At 55.5% G+C, this 26,466-nt stretch overlaps 1 protein-coding gene across 2 annotated transcripts in view; it reads right to left on the reverse strand.

Moving 5' to 3' along the window:
- Positions 1-25,202, reverse strand: part of NTN1 (netrin 1) — a 108,367-nt gene extending 83,165 nt beyond the window's left edge. For both annotated transcript variants that reach the window (XM_052808748.1, XM_052808747.1), the window contains exon 1: positions 23,835-25,202. In XM_052808748.1, the coding sequence (XP_052664708.1) occupies positions 23,835-24,858 (1,024 nt within the window). In that variant the 5' untranslated portion in view covers positions 24,859-25,202. The remainder of the gene's footprint in view (positions 1-23,834) is intronic.
- Between the last annotated feature and the right edge of the window lie 1,264 nt (positions 25,203-26,466).

Consider the following 26,466-nt stretch of genomic DNA (forward strand, 5'->3'; position numbering starts at 1 on the left):
AGATATAGAGCAGTAAAGAGAAGGGCTGAGGAAACACCCTGTGAAAGGAGCAGTGCTGGGAACAGGAGAGCCTCAAAACAAAGGGAGGGAGGGAGGGAGCTAATGAACAAGAGGCGCTCCTGGCCTCTGCCCAGCATCTGCGGCATGGACGGAGCTGACAGATGCACTGACAGACGCTGCACTGAGAGGTGCTTTCAGCTGGGCTGGAGTTTGCTTCCCTTGGAGGGATGTAGCCATGGGGCTCACCTGTCCAGGCAGGGGTAGGAAACACCACAGCCATGTCACCCTGTTATGGACTGACACACAACGATGCCGATGAGATTGTCTCCTCCTGCCCTTGCCACCAGTGCTTTCCTCCAACTCCAGTAGAAACAGTCACCATTTCTCACAGACCAATTATGCCAACCAAACCAACCTCACCAAATACAAACCAAGAACAAACACAGCTAGCAGAGCAGAAAAACAGATACCCAAGTGGGGGCCGGAGGAAACAAAGACCCCCAAAAGTCACTGGGAGCTGACAAATACCGTTGGCAGCTTCTTGACCACACCATGCTGGGGTCCTTGAGTGAGTGTCCTTGCTATGACTGCTGATAATTTAGGGGGTGCTTTCAGCTTTCTGTGGAAACTCCACATATCCTGTGCTTTGCACAGGTATTCAGCATACAGAATTATTCCTGTTTCCATTTCTAAACCAAGATATTTGATTCTTCTCTAGCTATTTTAGAGTGAATAATTGAGCTCTAGTGTTGTATCTGGTGGCAGCACCAAGATACTGCTCTTCTGGCAGCAGCACCAAGATACTGCTCTTCTGGCAGAAACTTCTGAACCAGCTACCAAAACATAGAATTGGAGCAAGTGCCACACTGGCCTAACCCTGCTAAGTCTTGTCCTTTCTAACTACTGGGGCCTTTTGCATAGATTCACAGACTGTTAAACACCAAAGTGGACTCTAGGACTAAATCAAAAGGCAGAGTCCCCCACCACAATTTCTACATCAACCCCACAAGGTCTAATGGAGCCACCACAAAAGTACCAGTTAAAAAACATCACCTGCCTCAGTTTAAAGACTTTGGATGAAGAAGCAGCAGCCGCAACACTAGAGGCACTCTCTACATATTTGCAAAGACTTTCCTGGTCACCACTTCATATGGGAAAGGGCAGGATTTGCCGCACTTCTTTGAAGAGGTACATCAAAAGGCATTGCCAAAGAAGACAATTTGGGGGCATTACAGTCACAATGCACCATTGCATCATTCATCAATTATTTGTCAAAGCCCAGCTGAAACACAGCTTTCAGTATGAGACCGTGATGAAGTGACAATCTCACCCACATCTATGAAAAAGGTCTGCACCACATTTATCTCAGTGAGAACTGGGAGCCTCTGGTAATTTTGCTTAATCTTTTATATGAGGTTCTGAATTTACAAGAGATTCAGTCTGGGTATCTGGCCAGAAAGGGAAACCCTGGCATCGTCTGGGTCCTTATGTTCTGCAGTGCTGTGACAATCTCTACAGCATCTCCTTGGACTGGTAATTTCAATGCCCAACAGGGTGTTGAACTTGGAGTTTTCTAGGAGGTTTCAGTTCTCTGTCTAGCATTACTCCCTCCTGCAGGGTTGGGAATTGCTGTGAATTTTATTTTGTTTTGAAAGAGGGCTGGTTTTGACTGCCGTTTGCTTCAGCCTCCAGCTGCTTTGCTCATGGCTTATGGCGCATGACTTCTACGGAATTGTGGCACCAAACCCAGGACCTGCCGAGGCCTGGTCACACTTGGTCATTGCAATCCCCAACCTGCCCAAATCCAGCCTTGAAAGGAGAGATCCAGACCAGAGCAGGGTGAGGGGCAGGATGGCCTCTTGCAGTGCACTCCCTGTTCCTGCTCTCCCAGTGTTTCTCCTCTAATAGAGTGCCTGCACTTGAGGTTCTGCACTTCATCTTGTTCATAAAACTGATGCTAGGCAGAATATTTGGCTCAGCTCAAGCGTGACCCACAGCTATAAATCTGCACTGCTCCCCCTACTTACGCCCCCACGGAGCTGCTGTCACTGCCCATTTTGAGTTGAAAAACCAAACATGACATTTCCCAGGTGCAGATGTGTTTGTCTCCCTTCCCTTCCAGACTTCCTTGGCTTCTCTCTCTTTTTGAAGAGAAAGAGATTTAGCAGGCTCTCCTCATGGATGGAAATGTTGAAGCAACAGCTGGGATGGGCCAGAGGGACTGCTCTGAAACCCGGGGCAGATGGCTCTCTGTCGCACTCCAGCCACCCCATCAACTGGCCAGGCCAAAGAGCAGGACTGGAGATCCTGCCTTGCCCCAGGAGGGCTCCAGAGAAAATGAGTTTTCCCTATCCCAGCACTGAAGCAGTAGGGAGGATGGGGAAGGTTTCCTGGTGCTCACTGGCTCCAAGAAGAGCTTCATGGAGCAGAGAAACAGGTTGTGAGAGGAGGATAGTGGGGAGAAGATCAGACAAGGTGGAAAGCTGATATTGTGGCAAGACACTAAACTGAGCGCCAGTGCTTCTACCCTTCCTGCATGCACCCTATACAACCACTAATCCAGTCTCTGCTGCACAGCCCTTAAGGGAGATAACTCATTCTTAAGGGAGATAACATGCTGGGCCCATAGCCTAAATGGAGTGTAGGGGACCTTATAGCCTTCTGACCTTTATGAAAGGGTAGACAAAATGCAGCACAACTGAGGATCAAGTTTTTGGACTCCAAATGGTCCCAACCACTCATAAGCCCCTATCCAACACCAGTTAATTCATATAAAGAACTTGAAAATGTCCCAGATGTGTGATCCGTAGAAGCAAAAGCCATAGAACTGCTATTACTATTAATATGCTACTAAAACTAATTACAGGGATGCCATCTTTGGTTCAGAACCCCCTAAATTACAGAGAATACACCAGCCAGCTATTGCCACATGGTTGCCCCATACTCGAACACCTCCCAGAGAGTCTGGTGTTGCTCAGGTTGGAAACAGGATCCTGCATCAACAGGTCCTTTCTTCTCACCAGTATGGCCAGTCTAAGAGCCAGTTACAGAGCCTGAGGCTGGGATTCATCCCCACTTATTGCTGGCATTTTAAATGATGCCCATTTTAGCCACCTGACTGCTCTGGCCTTCATTGGTAGCCATGAAGGGAGGGAGGATTTCCAAGAAGGAAATTCAGAGTACAAGGGGAAGTATCTCCCACTTCCAACCAACATATCCATGATTCTGCAACAGCATCATCATAAGCACAGGTCAAGGATGGCAGCAGTCAGGTGAGTGTTACCTGGAGATAGTAAGCCCTGACAATACACCGCTAAGAGCTTTCTAGAAGAGCATAAGCTAAGTGCTCCCAACTACAACCTGAGGACTGCAGGTTCCTGGGTGAAGACGGCAGTACTAAGCAGCCACGTCCTGTAGTAGTGTCCATACAATTGCTTTGGCTGGCCATGTGCCCTCCTGATCAACTCATGGGGATGGAAATGTTCCCAAACTCTGCTCCTGTGTGACTTTTATAGCTTATTGTCTGCTCGAGCACCAGATTTTCTTCTGCCTCAGTGCTATGTGGAGGTGGGCCTTATTTCTGCAGCTGGTGCCAGAAGACTCCTCTTCAGATTGCACAGTGATAAGAGGTGACTGGGGCTCTTTATGACATTGCTTAATGAGCTGATGACATTTTTATGAATGAAGAAAGTCCCAAGATGATTAGACTTGTTGATTCTTCAGAGATGCCAAGACTCTCCCCTGACTAACAAACCCCATATGCATTCCTCTCAGTAGATGAAATCTTTGAAGGACAGTTTCTCTTCCTGCCCTCCACCAAAATTGTCCTCTCCTGACCAGCCTGAAGTCAGATGCAGAAATACTCTTGCTTTCCCTTTGGTGGGAAACTTTGGCTTCTCTCACATAGGATGGGACGCTCCCAGGCTGGGATGGGAGAGCGAGTCTGGATATTGATTGATCTTTTATTAAGGTCAGGAGAGGGATGCAGGATGAGGTGTGCACAAAGGCACTACTGTGTATGGCTTTGCAAGAGCCAATCCTGGCTCCTTAATGGATAAGACAGCTTTGAAAGAGCGAGTTAAGTGTGCCAGGGTATATGAAGACTTTGTGAGGGGCTTTTCTAAAATCCCACACAAGAGGCTGTTAAGGAAACCTGGTAACCAGAGGATAAGAGGCAAATTCCCATCTTAAAACCAGCCTCGGGTAGCAGAGACAAAGAGTTTGAACCCTGCAAGGCTTGGCATGTGGGGAGGTGAACAGTGCCTGGGGTGCAGTCATAATTAAAAATAATAACATTGAGCACTTTCAAAGCACTCAGTAAACATGATTAACTAATTAGTCAACTCTTTACTAATTAACCAGTCACAGGACTGGTGTTGCTCAATATGTTTAATGATCCGGAGAGCGGTTGAATAGCTGGGGGCAACGTCTGCAGAGGACGCGGTAGCTGCATAGGGGATTGACGGGGAGCTCACAGCGGGAACTGGGCTTGGACAGGAGGGGACGCTCACCCTGGGCATGGGCAGGGGCTGGACCCTCTGATCATGCTGAAGACCAAGCTATCCTCTTCTACTCTTCCCCTGGCAATCCTCTCGCCACCTTTTGCCCTCCTCTCGGGATAAGGGACTTGCTGTGCATCTCCCATAGACGCCTGTGGTTAACATTTATAGCTGCTTAGGCACAGCAAGAGGCAGATGGAAATTTTCAGATACACCTGAAATCAGTCCAGTCTGAGATCAGGCTGAGCTAAATATAAACCCCCCAAAATGCTGTGTACCTCAAACTTCACATTAATGCTCCCCGGCACAGTGAGGATGAGTCTCCTCTCTCTTGCCTTCCAGTAAATCAAGAATTGGAGTAACACCAGCACAGGATAGGGGAAAGAAAGAGAGAATTAGGACCAGGGAGCTCCTCTGGTTGCCACTGCATTTCTAATTGTCAGTTCACCCACCTGTGCCTCAGTTTCCCCGGGGCAGGTACCGTATGTGCAGTGCAATGTCACACCAGATATCATGCTCAGATACCCTAGCATGAATTTGTTTTTTAATCAGGGCTGCAGTTGGAAGCTTCCTCACAAATTGAGTGACAAACCTCTCCCCAAAAGACACATGGGGCTAGTTTTAACCCTAGCGCTCATGATTGCCCCACACCTTTCTGCGTCTGTGTGAGCCCCTGCCTTCTGCCTGTATGTGCTAATCCCAGCAGGTTGTTCTCAAAGATGTTTCTGGTGGCACCAGGCTGTCTTTATTGCCTGTGACAGGTATCACACCTGAGGGAAAGCTGCTCCTGCCAGGCAGCTCCAGCACACCCCAGAGCCCTGCAGGGCACCTTCACGCCGCTGCCATGATCCTGCCAGTGAATGCCACCTTTGGGGCCTGAGTTTAAGTATTTCCTAGCTGTAATTTGGGCATTTGCTGTCCAGGAGTCTCAGAATCCAAGTCACCGTGTAATTAAACATTGCATTTCACAGCATCACAGATGATGCATCTAGAACAGATCTGTATGGCAGTGCCCATAGCTGTTATTAAAACATCACACAGACCCTTCTTCCCCAGCACCAGGAGGAGTTTATTTCCTGCAGGAGGGATCTACTAGGAGTGAGGGAGCACCGTGCAGTCCCAGAGAGTGCTGAGCAGGGCTGAGCCATCAGTCTCCCAGTGCTCTTTTTCCTGGAGTAGCTGGGAAGTGCTGAGTTTTCCATGGGTCCTGCAAACCTGCAGCACCCACACACTTCACCCAGCGCTGATGGGATCGCACAACCAGACAGCATTTCAGCCACTGCTACAGCCTTTTACAGGACTCCTGCAAGAAAAACCAAGCTATGGAGAAGGTCTGACCTCAGGGCTGTTCACTTGGAGCTCCATTGGCTGGATGGGCTTTTTCCATCAGACACCCCCAGCGAGTTGGGGAAGGGCACCCAGTGCTTTGCACGGAAGACAGAGGACTGCCTGCCCCAGCAGGACCTGGCAGCTCTGCATGATGTGATGGTACTTGGTGCTCTGCTCATGGTGATGGAGCATCCCACCTTGCTGGAGTCATCACAGAAGTGCCCAAAAAAAAGCATCCTCTCCATTTTCTCCTCGCTGGCCCCTGGACCTTGAGAATGAAGGCCCACCACTGGGCAAGCGGGTCCCAGCTGAATTACCAGCTTGCCGTTGTGGTAGCAAAAGTTTCCAACTGCAAAGACTTGATTCTGCAGTTACCAAGAGAGGAAGAAAGAAAATTCTCCCATGCAGAACAGTGTTTCGAGGTCAATAGAGAAAACCCTGTGGCCTGAATACCCAATCTGGGGAGACTCAGGAGCCTGGCAGGGAGGCTCGGGGTCTGGGTGTCTGCGCTGTCACACTTGTAGCCAGGTTACCATGGCTCATCCGCAGTGCATCCACACCCTGGGGGTCTGCTTCTTCCCTGCATTCAATGGGCTCCTCTCTTCCAGCATTGAGAAGGACAGTTGATTTGCAGAAGAAAAGCAAGTCCTTAGTGGTCCTGTCATGTCATCGCCCCGGGCTTCACAAAGGAGTGTGGGTGCAGCCCAGAAAGGGGCTGCCTGTGCTGTCCCGCAGCCCCCAGCCTGGCCCGGAGACCGGCTGCCTATGGGCATGGTGCCTGGTCCCCTCCCTGGGAAGGGGTGCTGCACCCAGGGGCGGCTGGGCACCCACCTCACCCTGCTGAGCCAAGCTCGGACACAGCTCAGTCCCCTGGGTGGCCTCTTTGCACATCCCACAAAGGGCACCTGAAGCATGGTGGCATGTGGTGAGGACACAGAAATGGTCATTTTGCCTTAAATTCATGGGTTTGGTCAGCATCACCGTGCGCACGGGAGCGTTTCGGTGCCTGGTACCTGGGCAAAGGGAGTGCTGGGACCTTGGTGCCTTCAGAGACATGGGTCAAAAGCCACTGAAGTAGCCAGGAGGCACATGGGGATCCTGTTTTTGGGGGGTTTCTTCCCGAACACTTGAGCTGAGACCCAGAGCAGGGTATCCAGTGAGGATGCTTGGGGTATGGGTGCTGCTCAGTGTCCACAGGACACCCCGGCTGCCCCGGCTGTCCATCCCGCAGACAGAGACCCTTGGTCAGCTCTCTTTCGGGGCTCCCCTCGTCCAAGCCCTGCCGGCACTTGCAATTGCAGGGCTGCTGCTGGGGGAGGGGAGTTGGGTGCTTCGGCCATGTCTGCCCACTCCCCTCCCCTCCTCCCGCGGGATGAGAACTGAAATAAAAGGTCCATTTCTTTAGAAAGCCAGGCCTGACTATGGGAAGGGTCCCTGTATCCATGCAGCTTGCCCGGCCTCCCGCTCCCCTGTTTAGTAATCTCACTTCTGGGCCTGAATTCATTCAGACGTTGTGAAGGATTAGCTGACCTTTCTTTCAGCGGTTGGTAAGCTGGGGATGTTAAAGCTTCCCAAAAATTAAACTCTCAGGAGGCTGTCTCAGAGGCTGGGAGCCTGGAGAGACGCTCAGCGGCTGCGGCTGCTTCCCCAGTGTCTGCCCTGGGGCAGGGACAGACCTCGGACTGTCCCTTCGTTGCCCCCAAAAGCACTCAGATCTATGCACAGCCTTAGCACCCGGCTGCATGGTCCTGGTGTGGGGCAAAACCAGCTGGTTTTCTCTCCTACGAGATGGTTTGGGCATTTTTTCTGTTTGCTGTATGTGGGTTTCAGCGTCTACTTTTCCCGGGTTCTCTCTGCTGCTGTGAGAGGAAGGAGTAAGGGAAAATGTGAGCCCGTGAACCTGGGAGCTGAGGCTTGGGGAGGGGGGTGAAAGCTGTCTAAGAACAGACAATGTTGTCACAGCTAATGGGTGGCACAAGCTAGTAGGGACAAGCTGCTCTCACCTTTGTGAGGGAGCGTTCACTCTGAAACCTAACAATGACTTGTGGCTCGGGTAGCATTTTGCTGCCTTAGGTCTCAAGCTGGGACAGAGCATGAGGATTTATTTTAAGTTCCCAAGCACAGATGTGATGGAGTGACATACAAAGGACTTCCCACAGAGGTGGAACTGGGCATACGACGAGGCTGTGCTACCCTGACCGAGCAAATCTGATTCTCTGAGCTGCTCTTTGCTGGATTCATGGGAGGTGCAGCTCTTTTTTCACATTTTTTCTACTAATTTTCCCCTGACAGTGAATCTCAGAGCTGGGGGAGTGTACCGGGGCACGAGCAGAAAGGGCACCACTGTCTTTGTCTCCCTGCAGCCTGGGACACAGAGCTGGCCCCAGGCATTGGCAAGGGAGGCAAAATTCCTGCTTGTCCCATTCAAGGACCCTGAGAAAGCAGCTGGAGCCGCAGGGGAGCTGGTGGCTGCGTGGCCCATGCCCCACCGCCCTGCAAAATGCTGTGGGCTGCTTTTCAGGGAGCCCTCCTGCTGCAAGGTGGGGTTGCAAGGACAACCCCACGCCCCGGCAGTCAGGGCAGCCAAACTCCTGGAGGCAGCACCTTCCCTGTTTGGTTTCAGACTCTCCCGTTCGGGGTTATGTTGTTGCATCTGGCAGAACAGGAGCGAATTCGTCAGTGCGAGCAAAGCCCACATGCAGCCAAGCCTGACCTTCTGCCCAAACGCAGGCGGGGAGAACAAATTGCACAGAGGGAGAGCAGGGCTTCATCCAAAGCCCACGGAAACCAGTGGTGAAACTAAAAATGATTTCTCCTCCTCCCACTCGCTTTTTCTCTCCATCTCATTGGAACTGAAGCTGTTTGCATGCAGAAAGCAGCAAACAAATCCAAATACTGCAGCAGCAGCATCCGAGCCACGCAGAAGCCTGACTCAAGCAAACCCATTGCTGTTCTCCTTTCCATCTAGTTAAACTCAGGTTTTTTTACAGAAGCTGCTGTGGGGGGCAAGGGGATGCCTTTGTTATCCATTTAAATTGCTTGTTTAAATGGGCAGCCAACTTCTAACGGGACTAATTTTATAGGCACCATAACCCGATGCGAGAAGTTTCTTTTACGACTCTCCACTCCCCCTGTCTCAAGCAGGAGCAAGGGCTGCGGCCAAAGCCCCTGGGGAGTTTGCACAGATCTGCCAGCTCTCTGGCAGGAAAAGGCATTGGTAATTCAGAAAAATAAAACTGTCTTATGAGATATAAATTAGATTATTCCTCTGGGGAGATGAGCTGCTCTGCTCACCCACAGGGCTGCCGCTATCGGATAGCATCTGTTTCAATTACAGGTTCTTCCAGGCTGCTCGGCAGAAATGACCTCCCAAATATTTCAACAGCAGCTGGAGCTCGCACAAACACTCCATGTTCTTTCTACGGATGAACAGCAAGTGCTTGGTCTGTGCTAAATTGCTAGCTGGTGGCCCCATCTCCTCCAAGGACTCTGGGGGGGGGGGGTCCAGAGTCCCCTCGCTGAAGGTAACAGGGTCCAGATTGTCACCTTGCAGCAGGCACTGGAGGCTGAGCTTGTCTTCCTTCATGGGTTTGTACAGTGCAAAGTGCACCCTTGGCACTAGATCAGCAATATTAATTGCCCATGAGAGGAAGCATATAATCAGCCTTCAATGCTGTATAATTACACAGAAATTACCCGAAGAAATTAATTCCAAAAGGTGAACATATGGGCTGCAATGCTGAAGCCGAAGCTGGATTTTGCCTCTGGTTACTGCCACTCATAACTGAGGGCAGAATCTAGGCCAAAAGTGTGTTTTCTAGTTCGTGATTTATTGTACCAAAAAGGAGCTGGTAATGAAAACCGTGCTCCACTTAATACACAGTCGACTTCCAACAAAAATGCCAGCAGGAACTCTTTCTTCTCCTACTTGCGTTACAGCTGCCCGTCAGCAGAGGATCTACGAGCTTGGCTCTCCTGCCGTGGCCACGGGGGAGGCACCACCACGCCACGAAACCCCGACAATCACTGGCACCAGGCTCAGCAGACAGGCACCCCGCCGTGCCCCTGCCAGCCCCCCGCCAGCCCTGGACCCTCCTCTGCCTCCCCCCCATCTCCCCCATCCTCTCACACCTTCCCCCACCTAAGCAGGGCTGAGCCTGACTTGCAGATTATTTCAGCAAACAAACAAAAATCAGGCTCTATGACTATGTATTTCGTCACACCGGTCTCCAAAATACCCGCCATGGGCTGACTCTGTCGTGCCGAACCTGCCCCAATTTGCTCCAGCATTAACTCATTCAACCCAAACCATGTGGGTGCTGAGCACCCTCCACAGCACCTGAAGCTGATGGAGCCATACGGGGTAAGAGCTTTGCTCCTTCCTAGCCCAATCTGCCGCTTCCTAGCCTTAAAAATGCCATTTTTTTCCTGCACGCATGAAGCAGCAGGACACCTCCCCTCTCCTTGCTGAGAGCAGCAGGTGGAGAAAGCTCTGAGGAAGCCCAACAGCAGCGAAGGGACCCTACAGCCCTTCCAACCCCCCCTTGCAAACACGGGGCAACCTGTGGGAAACCGTTGGGAGATGGCTGAGTGCCACGGCTGAGCCCCTTTGCTGCAAACGGGAATTCATTTGCATGCCAAAGTTGTAGTCGGGCGCTTTACAACACGGTGCAAGCATGTAAATGTATTTGAATCTTCAATATCGCTTGACCACCGCCCAGCAGCGCGCTCCCCTTGCAGAAAATCCCTCCAGGGGTGTTGGTGGAAGAGCGTCCCAAATAAAAGATGCCCAAATGAAACCTCGGGTCCAAAGGGCACCAAAATGATGGAGAGCTCAAATGCACCAAATTCAGGCACACAGCGTATCTGCGGCAGAGTTTTCCCAGCCAAAACCGTGCGTGCCAGCGACAACAGGAAACTCGCGGGCTGTGTGACAAGTGTTGTGGCCTCTCCTTAGCTCTCTTACTGCCTCAATGGGTCCCGGGTGACTCTGCAATCAAGGTCCCATTCAAGCCAGGAAGAGTCGAATCCCAGGGATATGTGTTAGGCCAGCACTTTCCACTCCTCTTTCAGTACATGGACACCTATAAATTTTCCAGGGACAGTGGTACAGTACATGCCTTCGCTGCAGCCACTTCCACAGACTCCTTAAAAGTAGTCCAGGACCCTGAGAAATTCATTATATTAAGCAATTAACAGTGATGCGTGCGAGTCCATGGACCTTCTTGCTGCCAAGGACCAGAGTACAAACTACATCACCCCTAGTTGAGGCAAGCGAGCCAAATTATTGGCAATAAATACATTTATTCCAAATGTCAACCCACTTTACATTCCCTTATTTAACACAGCTGCTCTAAAGGGGTGCTAGAATAAAGGGAAAATAAAGTCTGTGAGCTTTCATGCCTCCCTGGTTCTGTCAGCAGAGCTGGCTGAATTCTTGTTGCTATTATTAGTGTTGCGATTGTTGTTGTTATTATTATTGTTATGATTATATGCATTTAATTCTCTTTTGGGTAATGAATAATTTATGACTTCATCTCGATCCCCTTTCAATGGATTCACTATCCAGGGAGACTTGCTGAATAATTTGGATCATTCGTTTTCAAGTGCATGGGCTGCCGACAAATTGTTCGCTTTTCATTACTGGGGAAGTTCATTGGTCACCCAAATCAGGGGATTTCTTTGGTCGCCCCAAGCACGTGATGTGCTGTCTGGGGTTTTGTCGGGATTTTTTTTTTTTTTGATTGGGTGAAACTTTGTGAAGTGGAAACTAACAAATAGCTCGTTTGGGGGGCAGGATATCTGGAGAAATCAGTTTGCCAAATTTTTGTGAACATTTGGTGGTTTCGCAGAGGCTTGTGAAAAGCAAATGCTACAGAGCATATTAAACATTATTTAATGTTTTAAAGGCATCGCTATTTTTGCTGTTTGATTTGATCAGAACAGTTATGCAGCTGATTATTAAGCTTTTGCTCACTCAGTGCTAACTAGAGAAATATTGCAGTACTAGACCTGCTGCTTTGCCTAAAATCCTGGGGGCAAGTGAATTTTCAAGAGGCTTGTGTTTGGGGATCTTTTTGCCTTAAAATCATATGAATGCCTGTGTTAACCTGGCTGTGTCCACCAGGTCTGGTTTCAGGACCCTGCAATGCCCTGATCCTGCACGCATGGTCCGTCCCACGCAAGCAGCATCGCCCCAGCCCCGGGCAGGCTCTGAGCTCAACAGAGACACGTCCCCGGGCACGCACAGGGTGCAGCAAGGACGAGCACTGCTCCTCGCTCTGCTACTGGACCGCAGGATGGAGACGGTCAACACATCACCGCAAGTACCTGCAGTTTGTCTGGGAGGTTCCCACTTGGGCAAATCTCAGCAGATTTGCTGCCAGCTCCATGAAAATCATTAGGACGTGCCACGCTTAGCTGCAGAATGAATGGATAACAAAGCTGTGTTGGTCCACAGACCCCCTTGATCCTCCCTCTGCTAAGCTAGACGATGCACTGTGCCCAAAAATGCCACGGGCTAAATCCAGGTTCACCTGGGAATTAACAGGGCTGTGCATCACCGCTCTGGGTCAGACCTTCCCAGCACGGCGCGGTGTGATCGCAACCGCGTAGGCGCAGAGCATCCAAGTCCCTGCACCACGACGGCCGCGGAGGACAACCTCACGGTCCCCAGGGCCCCAGGCCGGAGGAGCTCATCCCCTCCCTGCCCCGCACTGCCTGCTGCCTGCGCTGCCTGCTTAGCCCCGATTTACGAGCAGCGTGTGAAGGACAGACACTGGGCCACTGGGCTGAACAATGCGGGAATATTAGCCGAGTTACAAAAACAAACAAACCAAACCCCGCCGGGAGCCCATTTCATTTATCTTCTTTTGTCCAGTTTTGCTTCAGCGTGAAAGTCGCCCTTTCAAGTCCAGCAGTTGTGTTCCAGCCCCGGCGGGTAGCTGATCCAAAGTGTTACACTGAGAGCTTCCCAATGGCATGTTTGCACAGTTCAATTAATTTCTAAATATTCAGTGGAGTTTCCCTCCCTCCCACCCTCCCAGGACTTTTTGCCCAAGAGCCGAGGGTGTAAAGTACAGGGCCGGGGATACTGGTGCACAGAGCCTTTGTGTGCAAACACAAGCTGCTGTTTGTATTTGCCTTCACACTGTCAGAGCTCAATTGTGTGCGATGCAATACTGGCTACCAGTCTGCTTTCAATATCCGCTCGGCCATCCCTGCTGCCAGAGAGACGCTCCCCCTCCCCAGCCGCTTTGAAGCAAAGTGATTTAATTTCATGAGACTTTCGGTAATCACGTTACAATCTTCAACATTAACCAGAACTGACTCCCTATTGCAAAAGGGCGGGCAGACGATCGAGTAAACAGCCTGCCTTGGGACAGCCTGCAATGCTGGAGGAAGGCAAAATGCACGACAGCTGCCTGCCTGGTTCTGCGCTGCTTATCAGATGAGGCTGGAAAACAACGGCCTCTTGCCAGCACCAGGAGGGACCAGCCGGCTTTGGCCATCCCGAGGATGCTCTATGGGCTGCTCTGCTCATCTCATGCACCGTGACAGCTGATTTTAAAACCAGACCTTTTTGTCCCATCCATAGTTCTACCCATCATTTACCTTCCTCCTTCCCTGTTCCATTTACAGCGTCCTGATACTTCTAGCACATCCCCCAGGACAGGATTTGCTTCTGGGACAGGCTCCTTCTGGTTATGCAATAATACATGCTGCAGTGGCCAGTGGTCCAGGAAGAGCTGGGGCCTCCCTGGATGGGGAGAGGGGTCTAGGGAAGGTCTAGTATGAAGAAGAAGAGGCTGAGAACAGGGAGATTCACGTCTCACCTGCCCACGTGGTCTTCCTCACCCCTTCCCACCTCGCTGCACATGTGGCTCAGCCCTTCCCTAGACCCTGAAGGAAAGTACTTCTGGGGCTGTGAGAGCAAACCAAGGTGCTGCACTGGGCTGCCATGCACTGGGCACTCCCCAGTGGGTGTAAAAAACCCCCTTTTTCTGATCAGATGCTCTGTCCTTGCTCTCTCCATCCACTATGGTCTGACTGCCTAAGACTGGATCCTGAATACCCAGATGGCTGACATTAAGGGACATTAATTCGCCCCATGGAGCTGCCATGAAAATAGTCACACTCGGTCAAAATGAAGTACAGATCACGGTGATCCATGTGGTGCTGCAGAGTGCAGCCTGGTAGGGATCTGGGTGATGGATGGCTCTGAAATACCATGGAGAAGGTGACATGGACTCCTCATCCATCTTTTCACCCAAATCTGTGAACTTGAAGTACAGAGTCATGTATAAAGACGGTGATCGGGGACAGAACGGCTGGGCTTCGCCTCGCACAAGCTGGGAGCTCACAGACCCAGCACAGATATAGCACGCAGCCTGGAGAGTGGGCACTCGGAGTGGGGACTGCGGAGCCAGCAGCTCTCCTCCTGCGTTTCTTCTCTAATTCCTACCTGGGACAGTGTGGGGAAAGAAATCCCTCCACTCCCTAGCACCCTGAGAAATTGGGGAGCACTCTTCCCGCTCCATCATACACCATTGTCAAATCTGTGTCTACTTCTCCGCCATCAGAAAGTGTTTCCCATCCCAGCAGCTCCCCGCAACAGGTCAAAAAGAATAAATTTGCTGTAAAACAAACCCACAGAGCCCAGCTGCTCACAGCCTGCATCAGTGCCCCAGCTGCTCCTGCCCCTCACATCATTTTTGCCCTTTTCTAGGTGAATTTGGCGGTGCTAGGTGTAGGCTCCTGGCTTTCCACTCTCCTCTCCCTCAACAGGGGAGATGCAGCAGCTTTGACCCTCAAGCCAGGAGTCCCAAGGCTGCTCGCCCCCACCCGCGCTGGCATTCCCACTCGCCTGCCCACACTATCTCCTTCTCGCTGCTCATTTTTGGCAGAAGATGGCAAAGGTCTCCTGGGCTCATCCTTTACTGTTACCAGCTCTACCATCCCCAGGGGCACATCACAGGAGTGGGGCTGGGGGCTGCTGCTCCCCATGCAGCACCCCGGGGCACCCTGTCCCTGCGCCGGGCTCAGCGCAAGAGGGGATCCCTCTCCAGGTGATCCCATAATCTGGGTTACAACAGCTGGTGGGGAAAGCCAGAGGTCCCTTCCAGCCCATAACCTTCCGTGAAATAATTTAGAAAGGCGCTGCGCTTCCAGGAGAGAGTGAAATAGAGGTTTTTTTCCTTCCCCAGCCTCCAACCCTCTGTCAAGGAGGGAGATGCAGATACAATGTTCAACCCTCCCATCATTCACAAGACACTTTGAAAAGGTTTGAAAGGAAAACTCCTGCCTGCACCCTCCCTGCTCTCACAGCTGTGTGTGGGACATGGAACTGGGCTTTTTCCCTATCTATTGTTTTCTTTGCTTGCTGCACTCCCCAGCATTGCAGCAGTCACTTTGTACAGGAGATGCATATTGTGAGCAGCAGCAATTTTGTGCCTGGTTGGTGCTGTCGATGCAGCAGTCCCTCCAGTGCCAGCTGAGACCTCAGGGCACCCAGCACCATCCCCGCTGAGCCCCAGGACGAAGCAGTCTCTCTGGCCATACCACTCCAGCAGTTTTTAAACTCTGGTCTCCCCTAAAGCCAGTGCTGTTCAAAATAAATCCATAAATCAAGCTCCCAGCTGAGCTGCGTGTCTCCTCCATCCCCAGCCCACTGCCAACATGGGTGCCTGTGCTCTCCCAGGTCAGCACCTCTTTCTTTAGTATCTACCAGAAAAACCCCAAGATTTTTTCCTCCCCACCAGTTAATCCCCTGCCTTCTGCTGAGCGTAATGCAAGCTCACAGCCGGCATGTGGCTGAGCCCCTTCGTGCCACTGATCTCTGCTGCAAACACGGGCTGCTCCCGCCTGGGACGGAGCGAGAGCAGCCGAGCCCCCTGCTCTGCTCCCCGCAACAGCCTCCACGGCTGCACCGGCTCAGAGCAGGAAAAGCCTCCCTGGCTCCTTATCAGTCCCCAGGGCATCCTAATCCCCCTATAAATGAAGGCTATTATACAGATATCTTTTTAAAAGCCTGCCCGTCACTTCAGCCAGGCAGCCCCATCCCAGCCGTCAGGGGATTTTTTGGAGCATGGTTAGCGGAGGTGAGACACTGCCACCACACAGAGCTGGGTTTGCACCAGTTGAGGATCTGGCCTGTTTTTTTATGAGCTGTGCCTTGGTTCCCGCTTAGGCACAGAGCCCTCTCCCCCGTAACACCAGACTACAGAGCCAGGCTGAGCCCCGCGGCCGTGCCAGGCTCCCCGGCTCTGCCACGCTGCCTTGCGGGAAGCAGCAGGGATCTGGCAGGGATGCTCGGGGAGGGGAGCTCGGGTCATGCAAAGGAAATGTCCCCCACTGATTGCAGTGGCAAAGGCCAAACGGCAGCCACCGCTCCGGAGACACCCTGGGGATGAAGCAGATGTGACTGCTGGGATCTGCCACTGCCGAACCCTTTCCCCGGGTCGAAGCTGTCTGTGCGAGCTGATCCTGGCAGCAAAACCTCTACCTCCCCTGCTGCTGCCTGAAAAATCAGGGGGACCTGTTTGGTGCAACCGTGAACATACCACAAATAAATGATACGGGTGGGGTCGAGTCTGGGAGCTGTGAATCCCCCCCACATGTTGAGGGCTCAACCCTGCTGTGGTGAGGACCTGTGTGTCAGTGCTTTCTAGGAAAGGTTGGATGTGGTGTTTGGTGGGTCCTGGGGCTGTTTTGGGATTATTTCTGCTGTTTGACAGCAACACGGGGCAAAATTATGTGCAACCTCTGCAATGCTATGAGGGTAACCAGCTGGTTCCAGTCATTCTGATCCAAGATCTCCTTCACCCTGCATGTCCCCCAAGGCAAAACTGGCTGGGGAAGAAACAGATCACAGCACCCCAAAATCCTCCAAAAGATCCCCAGGAAAACTCTGCTTGCACAGCCCAACCCCAGCACACAACAGCCCGTAAAAAGTGCAAGATCCTCCAAAAATACTCTACCAAAAAGCAGGGTATCCCAAAAGGGAGGCAGAAGAGACTTAGGGCCAAAGAAAGCAGCAACCCTCCATGGTCAGAAAGTCTGTCCCCCATCCCCAAGGATGATGGGGACATACATTAAGAACACAAAGATGGGCTCACGCATCCCAGCTGACCCACCTCACCAGCCAGGTATGAAAACCAGAGCCCCTGGAGTGTTTGTACAAGCAGGATCCTTGCAGGCAGTGGAGATTCAAGAACTCTCACGGGCTTCTTGCTCCATCCTGGGAGAGGCAGCACGTCCCCCCGGGCGGTCACGGGGAGTTTGCCGAAGTGAGGACAGCGTAGGCTGAATAAGGATGACATGCTTTGGCCCAGAAAGATGAGGGCAGAGATTAGCCGTGGACAAGCTCAAGGGAAGGCAAGTGTCCAACCCAGAGTGCCAAGCCTGGTTTTGTTTTAGCCTTAACTGCGCTTTTTTGTTTGTTTGTTTGTTGGTGTAAAAACCTTTCTGTTGGAAATCAGTTTAACTTTAAGCTTCCTGAGAATAAAAGCCTGTGAGAAAGCTCTGCCCATGCAAGGCCCACTTGGGAAGCTACAATGGGAGTCTCAGCAGCTTATGGGCCCATATTTCTATGGCTACAGCACCCATCTGCTCAGCAATACAGTGTTACCCACAGCTTGTGCAATTCCCCATGCAGAACAACCCGCTGGTAGCTGAACCAGGGCTGGGCTGCAAAGGACCTGCAGCTCCATGGATGGCACAGGGTGCCACGAGAGGTCCAGCCTGCACAGGGTCTGTTCCAGTTGCTGGCTGGTGCCATGTCACTGGTGAAGCCACCCCAGTTGCAGTGTTTCCGTAGACACAAGGGTGCTGTGATACTGCTTCATGCCTTTCTTATGCCAAGTCCAAAGCATTTTGTACAGCCCCACTTTACTCTCTATAAATGGGGAAACTGAGGCACAGGGGGACAAGACAAGCCTGGATATCAGAAATGATGACTATTAATCCTAATATCTTCAGCAGCAGCTGATATCGGCACACAGCAGCTCCAAAATCCACCTCTCAGCCTTGCCTGGCTGGCTTAAGCTGGGGACATAGTTGTGTTGTGCTGCCCAGCCCCAGGCAGCAGCATCTGCCTCAGATGGGCGGAAGGTGCTACACCCTGAGGATCCTGCATGGGCACCCTGGGGATCCCGCATGGGCACCTTGGAAATCGTGCTCAGAGCCTCTTTGGTCGGACAGAGATAGCGCTGCTTTACAAGGTGATGAAGGGATGCTTGCAACCTTCCCCATCCCTCTGGAAGAGGTAAGCAGGGTGAATGCCAGGGACACTCAGACCCCCCCTTCTCCTCACAGAGGGATTTACAAAGCCACTTAAGTCCTCTGTCTGACTCCCATCCCACCATGGTGCCAGGAACCGAAGGGGAAGAGGGTGCAATCAATGCATGTGCCCCTGCCCAACCAGGTCTCTGCCAGCTCTGCTGGCCCTACCTCCCACTCCACTTCCCACTCTGCCACAGACAGACCCCTCTCTTTCTATGTCCCCCTCTGAGACGGACCATTTGCAAAGCCCTGAAACACCACGAGAGAGGAGAAGACAGCAGAAAGGACATCTCCTACCAGCCCAGTCCTTCCTGGCTTGATGGGTGGTCTCAGCCACCATGAACCACTGTCACCCATCACTGGCCCCAGGACTTGCCCTGTCTCCCTGCTCCACTGCGCGGTCCCGGGGTGCCTTGACCCTGCAGACAGGCATTGGGGGCTGCTCGACCAGCCAAGCAACGGCTGCAGGCATGCTCCGGCAGGCCCAAAGCCATCAGTAACCACCACCTTGACTCCTTGTCCCATTTGGAGGCCAAGGGGAATGAGAAGGAAGCATCTCATAGGACTACCCAACACCCTGCTGTGCCAACCCTGAGGAAAACGGTTACAGATGGGATGAGAACCGTGGAGGGTTTTTTTAAGTGGAGATGATAAATGCAGGCTAAAGAAATGGGATCACCTAAATTTAATAAGGGACATCAGGAACTCCCTGTGAGGAAATCCTACAGTCCTTACATCCCTCTGCAGGACCAGAGCAAGAAGAGCTCGCTGTTGTGGAGGAATGTGATTTCCCTGGTTGTGATGAGGATGGAGGGGAGCCCACCAGCTGTTTTAGTAAGCACTGCCTTGCAAAGACCTCCCTGGACTGCCACTGAGATGCTAAAGCCCCAGGTTTGTCTGGAAGGAAGTTTTTCATTGGGAGTGTTTGGCAGGCTGTTCTCTCTGGTAGTTCCTGGTCCCCTCTGTGTCTGAGATGAAGTTTCCTTTTAGCTGGAGGAGAGATTTGCTCGCAAATTGCTCTGACATGAGACACATCCCAGCCTGGGAACCCTACTGCAGTGCACACGGCGGAGCAGAGCCTGTCTAACACCAGGCTTCGCGTGCGGCTTGTGCCAAATCCTGTATCTGAAAACACAATATGTTTCCTTTCTCCCACTGCAATCGCCCTTGTTATTGTTAAACACTCTCTAGGCATCACATAGGGCCAAAAGCCGAGAGGCGCCCAGCACCTGCGAACACCATTGACGTCAGACACACGTGCAGGTGCCGGGTGCATCTCCCGGCCCCGCGGGGAGAGGGCTGCAAAGCACCAGAGCCGGCACTGGGAACGGAGTCTGGAGGTTGTTCTCAAAGTGCCTGTCAGTGGGCTGCAGCCTGGGTTTGTCTAGTAGCGCTTTCTCTGGCCAAGGCAAATGCAAAGGTATTTTATGCAAACTAAAGGGAGTATTCAAAAGCAGTGCTTGTGCGTGTTCATTGCCAGCACTCAAAATAACACCGTGGTTCATGAGAAATTGTGGAATGGTGTCGACTGCATTTTATTGATGTCACTAAATCAGGTCGAAGCCCCTGCCTGCATTTTCATGTGTCCACACAAGCTCACCAGCAGTTGAGCTCTGACAACATTTAGCTCAGGCCTTTTCCAGCTGCAGTCTCCTCTCACAGGGGAGCTGGAAGCTTCATCAGGACAAACTGGGTTGGAGACATGGGGCTTGGGCTGGCCCAATGCTGAGCAAATGGAGCCAGCCCAACGGTGCTGGAGAGAGGGAGGATGGAGAACAGACCTCCAAGCTTGTCTCCAAGCTGTGTCTTCCCTGGAGCATGTTAGCTCCCAGGCGCCCGGCCAAAGCCGGACTATAAGGCCAAGCTCTACGTGGATGAGTTATTTGCCAGGTAAAGTTGATGGGAACCTGAATCTGTGAAAAGCTCTGCTGGCCGGGATCCTTCTGCAGGAGCAGGTCCCTGGAGAACATCTCCTTGGGCCAGGCCCTGTCCTCTCCGTGTGCGGTGCCTGGGCTCTTGCAGGCAACAAGAAGTGATAAAGAAAAATTAGATCTGGCTGGCGAAAAACGTTCCCGTGGGAAATTTTGACTTTTTGTCAGAAACTCCAGCGCGTTTCTTTTTCAGCCCCAAATAAGCATGAATAGGAACAAAGATTCGGTTTTGGCAGGGGGAATGGGCTTACCAAAGAAAACACCCAAATTTTTAAGCAAAGCAGACACATTCTATCATTTTTCTCCCTGGTTGAAAAAAACAATTTTCCAGAAAAAAGAGCAAATTCAGTGAAAAAAATGTAATCAGTTCTTACACCACTGCCTGGGGTAAATTCAGTTAATTTGGCTAATTCACCTACCCCCTCACCACTGCTGCTCAGGAGGGTCTGGCCTCCTCTGGTTTCCCTCTCAAGCGGTTGAAGATCCCTCCAGCATGCAGCCGGCAACATCACCACCAACTCACCGCTCATCCCCTGCCTCTGCCCAGCGAAGGCTGGGTCCGTAGCCCTCGGGTGACCGCAAAGCCTGACTTTCTCTCAGGATTTAGGAGAGAAACCAGGGTGGGCCGATGGTCAGGAGCAAGTGGGTGGGAGCTGAATAGGGTTATTGTGATCTTTATCTAGGGGGATTATTCCAGGCAGTGTGGGCTTGGCAGGGCAATGCAGTTGTTTGGCCATGGTTGGTTTTGCAGACTGATAGGTATGGCCCCAGGGAATGTGCAGCAGAAACGGGCCGGGGAAAATTATTTTACGGTAGCTTCATCCTTGCAAAACATTCACTTCCCAGCAAAGCTGGCGGAAAAGGAAAAAACTGACTGATTTTCGTTTGCAGAAGTCTGCCGTGGCTAGGACTGTGCATGGTCTGAAATGCAAAGCCTGGCACAAAAGTCACACATTTTACTGGAAACTGGGAACTTGTATCCTTTTTATTGGAAGCAAATTGGAAGGGAGAAGGATGGTAAGTGCACGGGGCCAGCATAGTAACTGAGCATTTTCAGGAGCACTTCAGGACCCTGCAGACTAGACCAAGGGTCCAACAGCACCCTGAGATCGCACCACATTTTATGTCATTGCTGACAGCGGTAACTCTCTGCAGGCGGGGAACCGGTCCCTGTCTGTGGGACGGGACGGAGGCCTGGGGGGAGCTGAGCCCCTCCTGCCCCCCTGGACCTGCTGCTGAGGAAGAGGCAGCGCTGGGGCGGCGGTGGGAAATAATCAAGACGTAGAGTCCCATCCCCGAGCGCTGCCGGCACAGAAGCAAAGCAAACCCGGAGATAAAGCCCGGCCCGGTGCTGTTGGCACATCCGAGCGGCACCCTCCGCCTTCTCCTCCGGGAAACGGCATCTCCCCGCCGCTTCCCCCCGCGCTGCCACCGCCCCGGGGCCGCCCCCGCTCCGCCCCGACCTGAGCCGCAGCCCGGCGGGGAGCGGAGGCTCCGGACCGGGGCAGAGGCACCGCCGCCCGCTGCCGGGCCCCCCGCACCTTCCCCCGGCGCCGCCACTGCGTGTGTCCCGGTGTCACCGGGCTGCAGGACCGGGCCCCGCTCTCCCCGCCAGATAACCCAGGCTTGGCCGTGCCTCGGTGTTGAAGGCGGAGGGGAAGAAATTGCGCTCGCTGCAAGGGAGACATCTGATTGTGATTTGGGAAGAAAAAAAAAAAAAGGAGGAGAAGGGGGAAAAAAAAAAAAAAAAAAGCCCAACCCCGGCCGCTCGCCGAGGTTTTTTTTCCTATCGTCGGAGCTGCAAATATTTTGGAAGACGGGGCCGTGTTTTCCGTGTAAACAAGGCGGCGGCGGCGGGCGGGCGGCGGGTGCCGGGGACGCGCTCCGGGGGCCGGGGGTCCCGGCGCGGAGACCCGAGCCCAGCCCGGGGCGCACCCCAGACCCCGGGGCTGGGTCACCCCTAGCCACCGGCACACGGCTGATCCCGGGGGCTGGCACCGGCCCCCTAAACGGCGGCGAGGAGGGGAGCGGCAGCGCACGGGGATCCCGCCGGAGCGCAGGGGGTTGGGAGATCGGGGGCAGCCGTCTGCGGGATGTGCGGGGACTCAAGGGGAAGAGCACCCTAAACCCTTCGCCCTTGCCCCCCCCCGGGCAGAGGCGAGGGACGCCCCGTCTCCCCTCGGGGACAGCCCGGAGGCTGGGGCTCGCTTACAGCCAGGACGGCGCGGGTTTCTCGACCCGAGACGGAGCGAACCGGCTGCTCCCCGGTTCTCATTCGGCCTTGGGGCTCGTTCCGAGTCCCTGCCGCCCCGCCATCGTCCCCCGGGGCCACCCGCACCCCCTGAGGACGCAGCGACGGAAGCCGCAGGCTCTGCCGACCTGCCCTCCCCAGCGCCCGGCCGCCTTTTCTCTCCGGGGAGGACCGGAGCCCGTCCCCGTCCCGTCCGGGCGCGGAGCCTCTCGGGCGAGCTGGAGGCTTTGCGGTGGGGCTCGGAGCCGGTGTCCCGGGGAAGGGAGCAGGGCTGCCGGCGAGCTCCGGGACGCCCGGACCAGACCCCGCTCCCTGGACTGCGGGACCCCCGGCTGGGAGCAGCCCGGGACGGGAGACCCTTCCCAGCCAGACGGGGCTCCTCAGCGCTTCTCCGAACGCGAACGGTGTTTTCCCGGTCTCCTGAGTGTCCCTTCTCCCCTCTCCTGAGCTCCTTAGTGTCCCCTGCCCCTCCCTTCCCAGTCTGCCGCTGTCCCCTGCCTTGGTCTCCCGGGTGCCTCCAGTGTCCCCCGCCCCACGCCTCCGGGGGTCTCTGTATCCCCTGTCCCAAATTCCTGTGCCTCGCCGTCCCCCGCCCGGTGATCCCCAGTTCCCCGTGCCCCCCGCTCTGCACCTCGGCGTCCCTCGATGTTGTCACCAGTGCGCTCCCGGGTGCCTCAGTGTCCCCCCCCTTGCGCTGCCGGGCGCCTCGGTGTCCCATCCCCTGCGCTTCTGATTGCCTTCCCCTGCTCCGCGCTTCTGGGTGCCTGGGTGTCCCCTCCTTTGCCATACGCTCCCGGGTGCCTCAGTGTCCCCCGCCTTGCGCTGCCGGGCGCCACAGTGTCCCATCCCCTGCGCTTCCGATTGCCTTCCCCTGCTCCGCGCTTCTGGGTGCCTCGGTGTCCCCTCCTTTGCCGTACGCTCCCGGGTGCCTCAGTGCCCTGCTCTCCATCTCCCTGCGTGTCCCTGTCCCGCTCCCCGTGTCCCTGGACGTCCCCGCGCTGCTCGCCGTGTCCCTGGATGTCCCTCTGACTTTCGGTCCCCGTTCCCTTGCAAGGTCCTGGATGTCCCCCTGCCTCTCGCTCGCCGTGTCCCTGGATGTGCCCCTGCCTCTCCCTCCCCATCCCTGAAGGTCCCTTGCCGGGTCCTGGATGTCCCCCTGCCTCTCACTCCCTGTCCCTGAAGGTCCCTTGCCGGGTCCTGGATGTCCCCCTGCCTTTCGCTCCCCGTTCCCTTGCCGGGTCCTGGATGTGCCCCTGCCTCTCACTCCCCGTCCCTGCAGGTTCCTTGCCGGGTCCTGGATGTCCCCCTTACTTTCCCTCCCCGTTCCCTGACGGATCCTGGATGTCCCCCTACCTTTCCCTCCCCGTCCCTGAAGGTCCCTTGCCGGGTCCTGGATGTCCCCCTGCCTCTCGCTCCCCGTCCCCTGCCGGCTCCTCCGCTCTCCCCTCCCTTTCCCTGCCCTTCCGGGGACCTCAGCGCCCTTTCCCCGTCCTATCCCCCCCGCGTCTGCCGGAGTGTCCGTGCCCGCGGCGTGGGACTCACCCACGCACTCGTTGGCCTCCCGGGCCGTCGCTCTCTGCCAGGGCCGGTCGTAGTGGAAGGGCTTGCAGCGGTCGCACTCGGGGCCGGCCGTGTTGTGCTTGCAGTCGCACACCAAGCTGTCGTCGCGGTCCCGGACGCAGCGCGACGCGTGGCCGTTGCACTTGCATCGCCCGCCGACCTGCAAGTCGGAGACGGCGTAGAAGTAGGAATCGCGGGCCAGCTCGGAGTCATCCTCGCTCTCGTCGCCGAAGGTGTGGAGGCGGCTGAAGGTCACCCTGATGTCGGTGGCCGTCACCCAGTCCTGCAGGACGGGCGAGTTGTCGAAGTCGTGGGCGGTGGGGCGGCCGTCCAGGGTGCTGAAGGCGATGAGGCCGCCGGAGAGGGGCCGCACGTCGGTGTGCGAGTCGGTGCAGACCGCCTCCTGCTCGTTCTGCTTGGTGATGGCGGCGCGGCTGGGCTTGTTGTACATCTTGCGGCACTGCGTGGAGTAGAACTGGAAGGGCACCCAGGTCTTGCCGTAGTCCATGGACTTGTGGATGGCCATGGACTCGGGGCGCGGCGAGCAGAACTGCAGGCTGACGTAGGTCACCTCGAATTTCTTGCCCAGGGAGAGGGTGAGGGTGACGTTGTGGGGGTACTGGACGTAGCTGTCGGACTGCCAGCAGGTCAGGTTGTGCGGGTTGTTGAGGTCGGTGAGGAAGGAGGGCGGGTGGGCGCGCTTGGGGTCGGAGGCGTTGCAGAGGTGGCAGGAGCGGACCTGCTCCTCGCCCTTCTCCGTCACCACGCAGTACCGCGACGGCGGCTTCCCGCAGGTGCTCGACACCTTCACCTCCTTCCCGAAGGCCGAGTTGACGAAGTCGGGGATGCAGCGGCGGGGCAGCCCGTGCTCGTCGTAGCAGGGGTCGGGCTGAGCCGTCTGCACGGCGAACATGCTCACGCCGTGGTAGCCGCCACGCAGGGGCTGCGCCAGCCACGCCGCCGCCAGCAGCAGGGCCAGCGGCGCCTCCGCGCCCCTCCGCGGCATCCTGCGCAACCTCCGCGCGGCGCGGGGCGACGAGGGAGGGGAGCCGCCGCTCTAGCGCGCAGCTCCGCGGGGCGACTTGGCCGACGGACGCGGTGCAGCGGCTCAGGGAGCCCGGAGCATCGCCCGCCCCGCGGCCAGCCCCGCCGAGAAAGGGGAGACCGCGGCGGCGGCGGCACCACAAAAGTGCGGCTGGCGGCGGGGCTGGGTCCCGCCTGCCTCCCGCCCCGGCTCTCGCACGGAGAATGACTGGCGGTCCCAGCCCCCGCCGCGTTTGAGGTCATGCTAAAGGAGTGACATCGCGCTCAAGGAACAGAACAACGACATCCACTGGCGGCTCAGCCAGAGACACGCACAGGCCTCGGGGAGGGGGGGGGGGGGGGATGGGAGAGGGACGGAGCCCGGCCCGACACCGCGGCGATGGGCGCCGGCGCCGCCGCGGGGCTCCCGAGCCTCCCCGAGGAGCCGGGGATGGGCCCTCCTTCTGTTCCACCCCCCCCCCCCCCGTCCCTCTGTGTCCCCGGCGGGGCTGGAAGGCCGGGGCTGCCCGCGCCCCAGCAGCTGGGGATGCTCCGTGGGCATGGGGCGGGGAGAGGGGGGGAGCGGCCGGGCGGAGCCCCCCCGCCTACCTGTGGGGACGCCGAGAGGGACAGGATCGGGCCCTCTCCCAGCTGGTGGCTGCTGGCCTCCCCTTCCCTACCAGGCCAGACAGGACCTGACCCCCGCAGCTGGACTGGGAGGGGGGGGGCTGGGGCCAAGCCACAGTCCAGTGCAGGAGCCCGGGGCCCGGAGCCCGCCTGGGCACCGGCCCGCTCCGAGGGGGCTCCCGGCGGGTCTCGGCCCGGAGTCTTCGCCCCCGGGAAAGAAAACCCGATGCCGGGGAAGTTTAAACGGGGGGAAATCTCGAGTCCTTGGGCAGGACACAGGAACTAAGGGGCCTGGCGCCCCCCGGCACGTTGTTTTAGGGCGCTGATGTTGGTGAAGGGGCGGTTTCCCCTGCACGGCCACGGGGACGGGGGCTGCGCGGCGTCTTTCGCCGCTCCCCCTCGCTGTGCAGCTTGTCGGCTCTCCCCTTAGAGCGAGGAAGGGGTTAAAGGGCGGCACTTGTCTCCCACCGGAGACCAGCTCCGGCTGGGCTCTTCCCCCGGTGATCCCGGCCGGGGGCAGCCCGCTGCCCCGACGTGCTGGCCCCGGGGGACGGTACCGAGATCCCGGAGAGAGTGTCCCGAGGTTTCCCTCCCGCGGATCCCGGCCGCCCTGCCCGCCCCCCCTTCCCTCCCTCCTTGATTAAAAGGGCACTTTTATTTTTCCAACGGAGGTGCCCTCTCTCGGAGCGCTGCCCACGCCGTGTCACTCAAGAGGCCGGGCCCTGGCACGGCGGCACGGTCCCCTCCCCGGCCAGCCCCGACGGGGCGGCTCGAGGGGACGGGGGCTACCCGGGCAGCGACGAGCCCCAGGCCGGCCTCCGCCCCCTCCCCTCCGCCCGCCCCTCTCCCCGCTTTGAATTCCTTGCCACCGAGCTGAATAAAAGTGGTTGTTGTAAATTGAATTAGTGCCTGATTAATCTGCTCCCGGGCCTGCTAGCCCAGCGGGGCGTCTTTGGCAATGCAA

Source organism: Harpia harpyja, chromosome 14 (assembly GCF_026419915.1).
Source record: "Harpia harpyja isolate bHarHar1 chromosome 14, bHarHar1 primary haplotype, whole genome shotgun sequence".
Classification (NCBI taxonomy): domain Eukaryota; kingdom Metazoa; phylum Chordata; class Aves; order Accipitriformes; family Accipitridae; genus Harpia; species Harpia harpyja.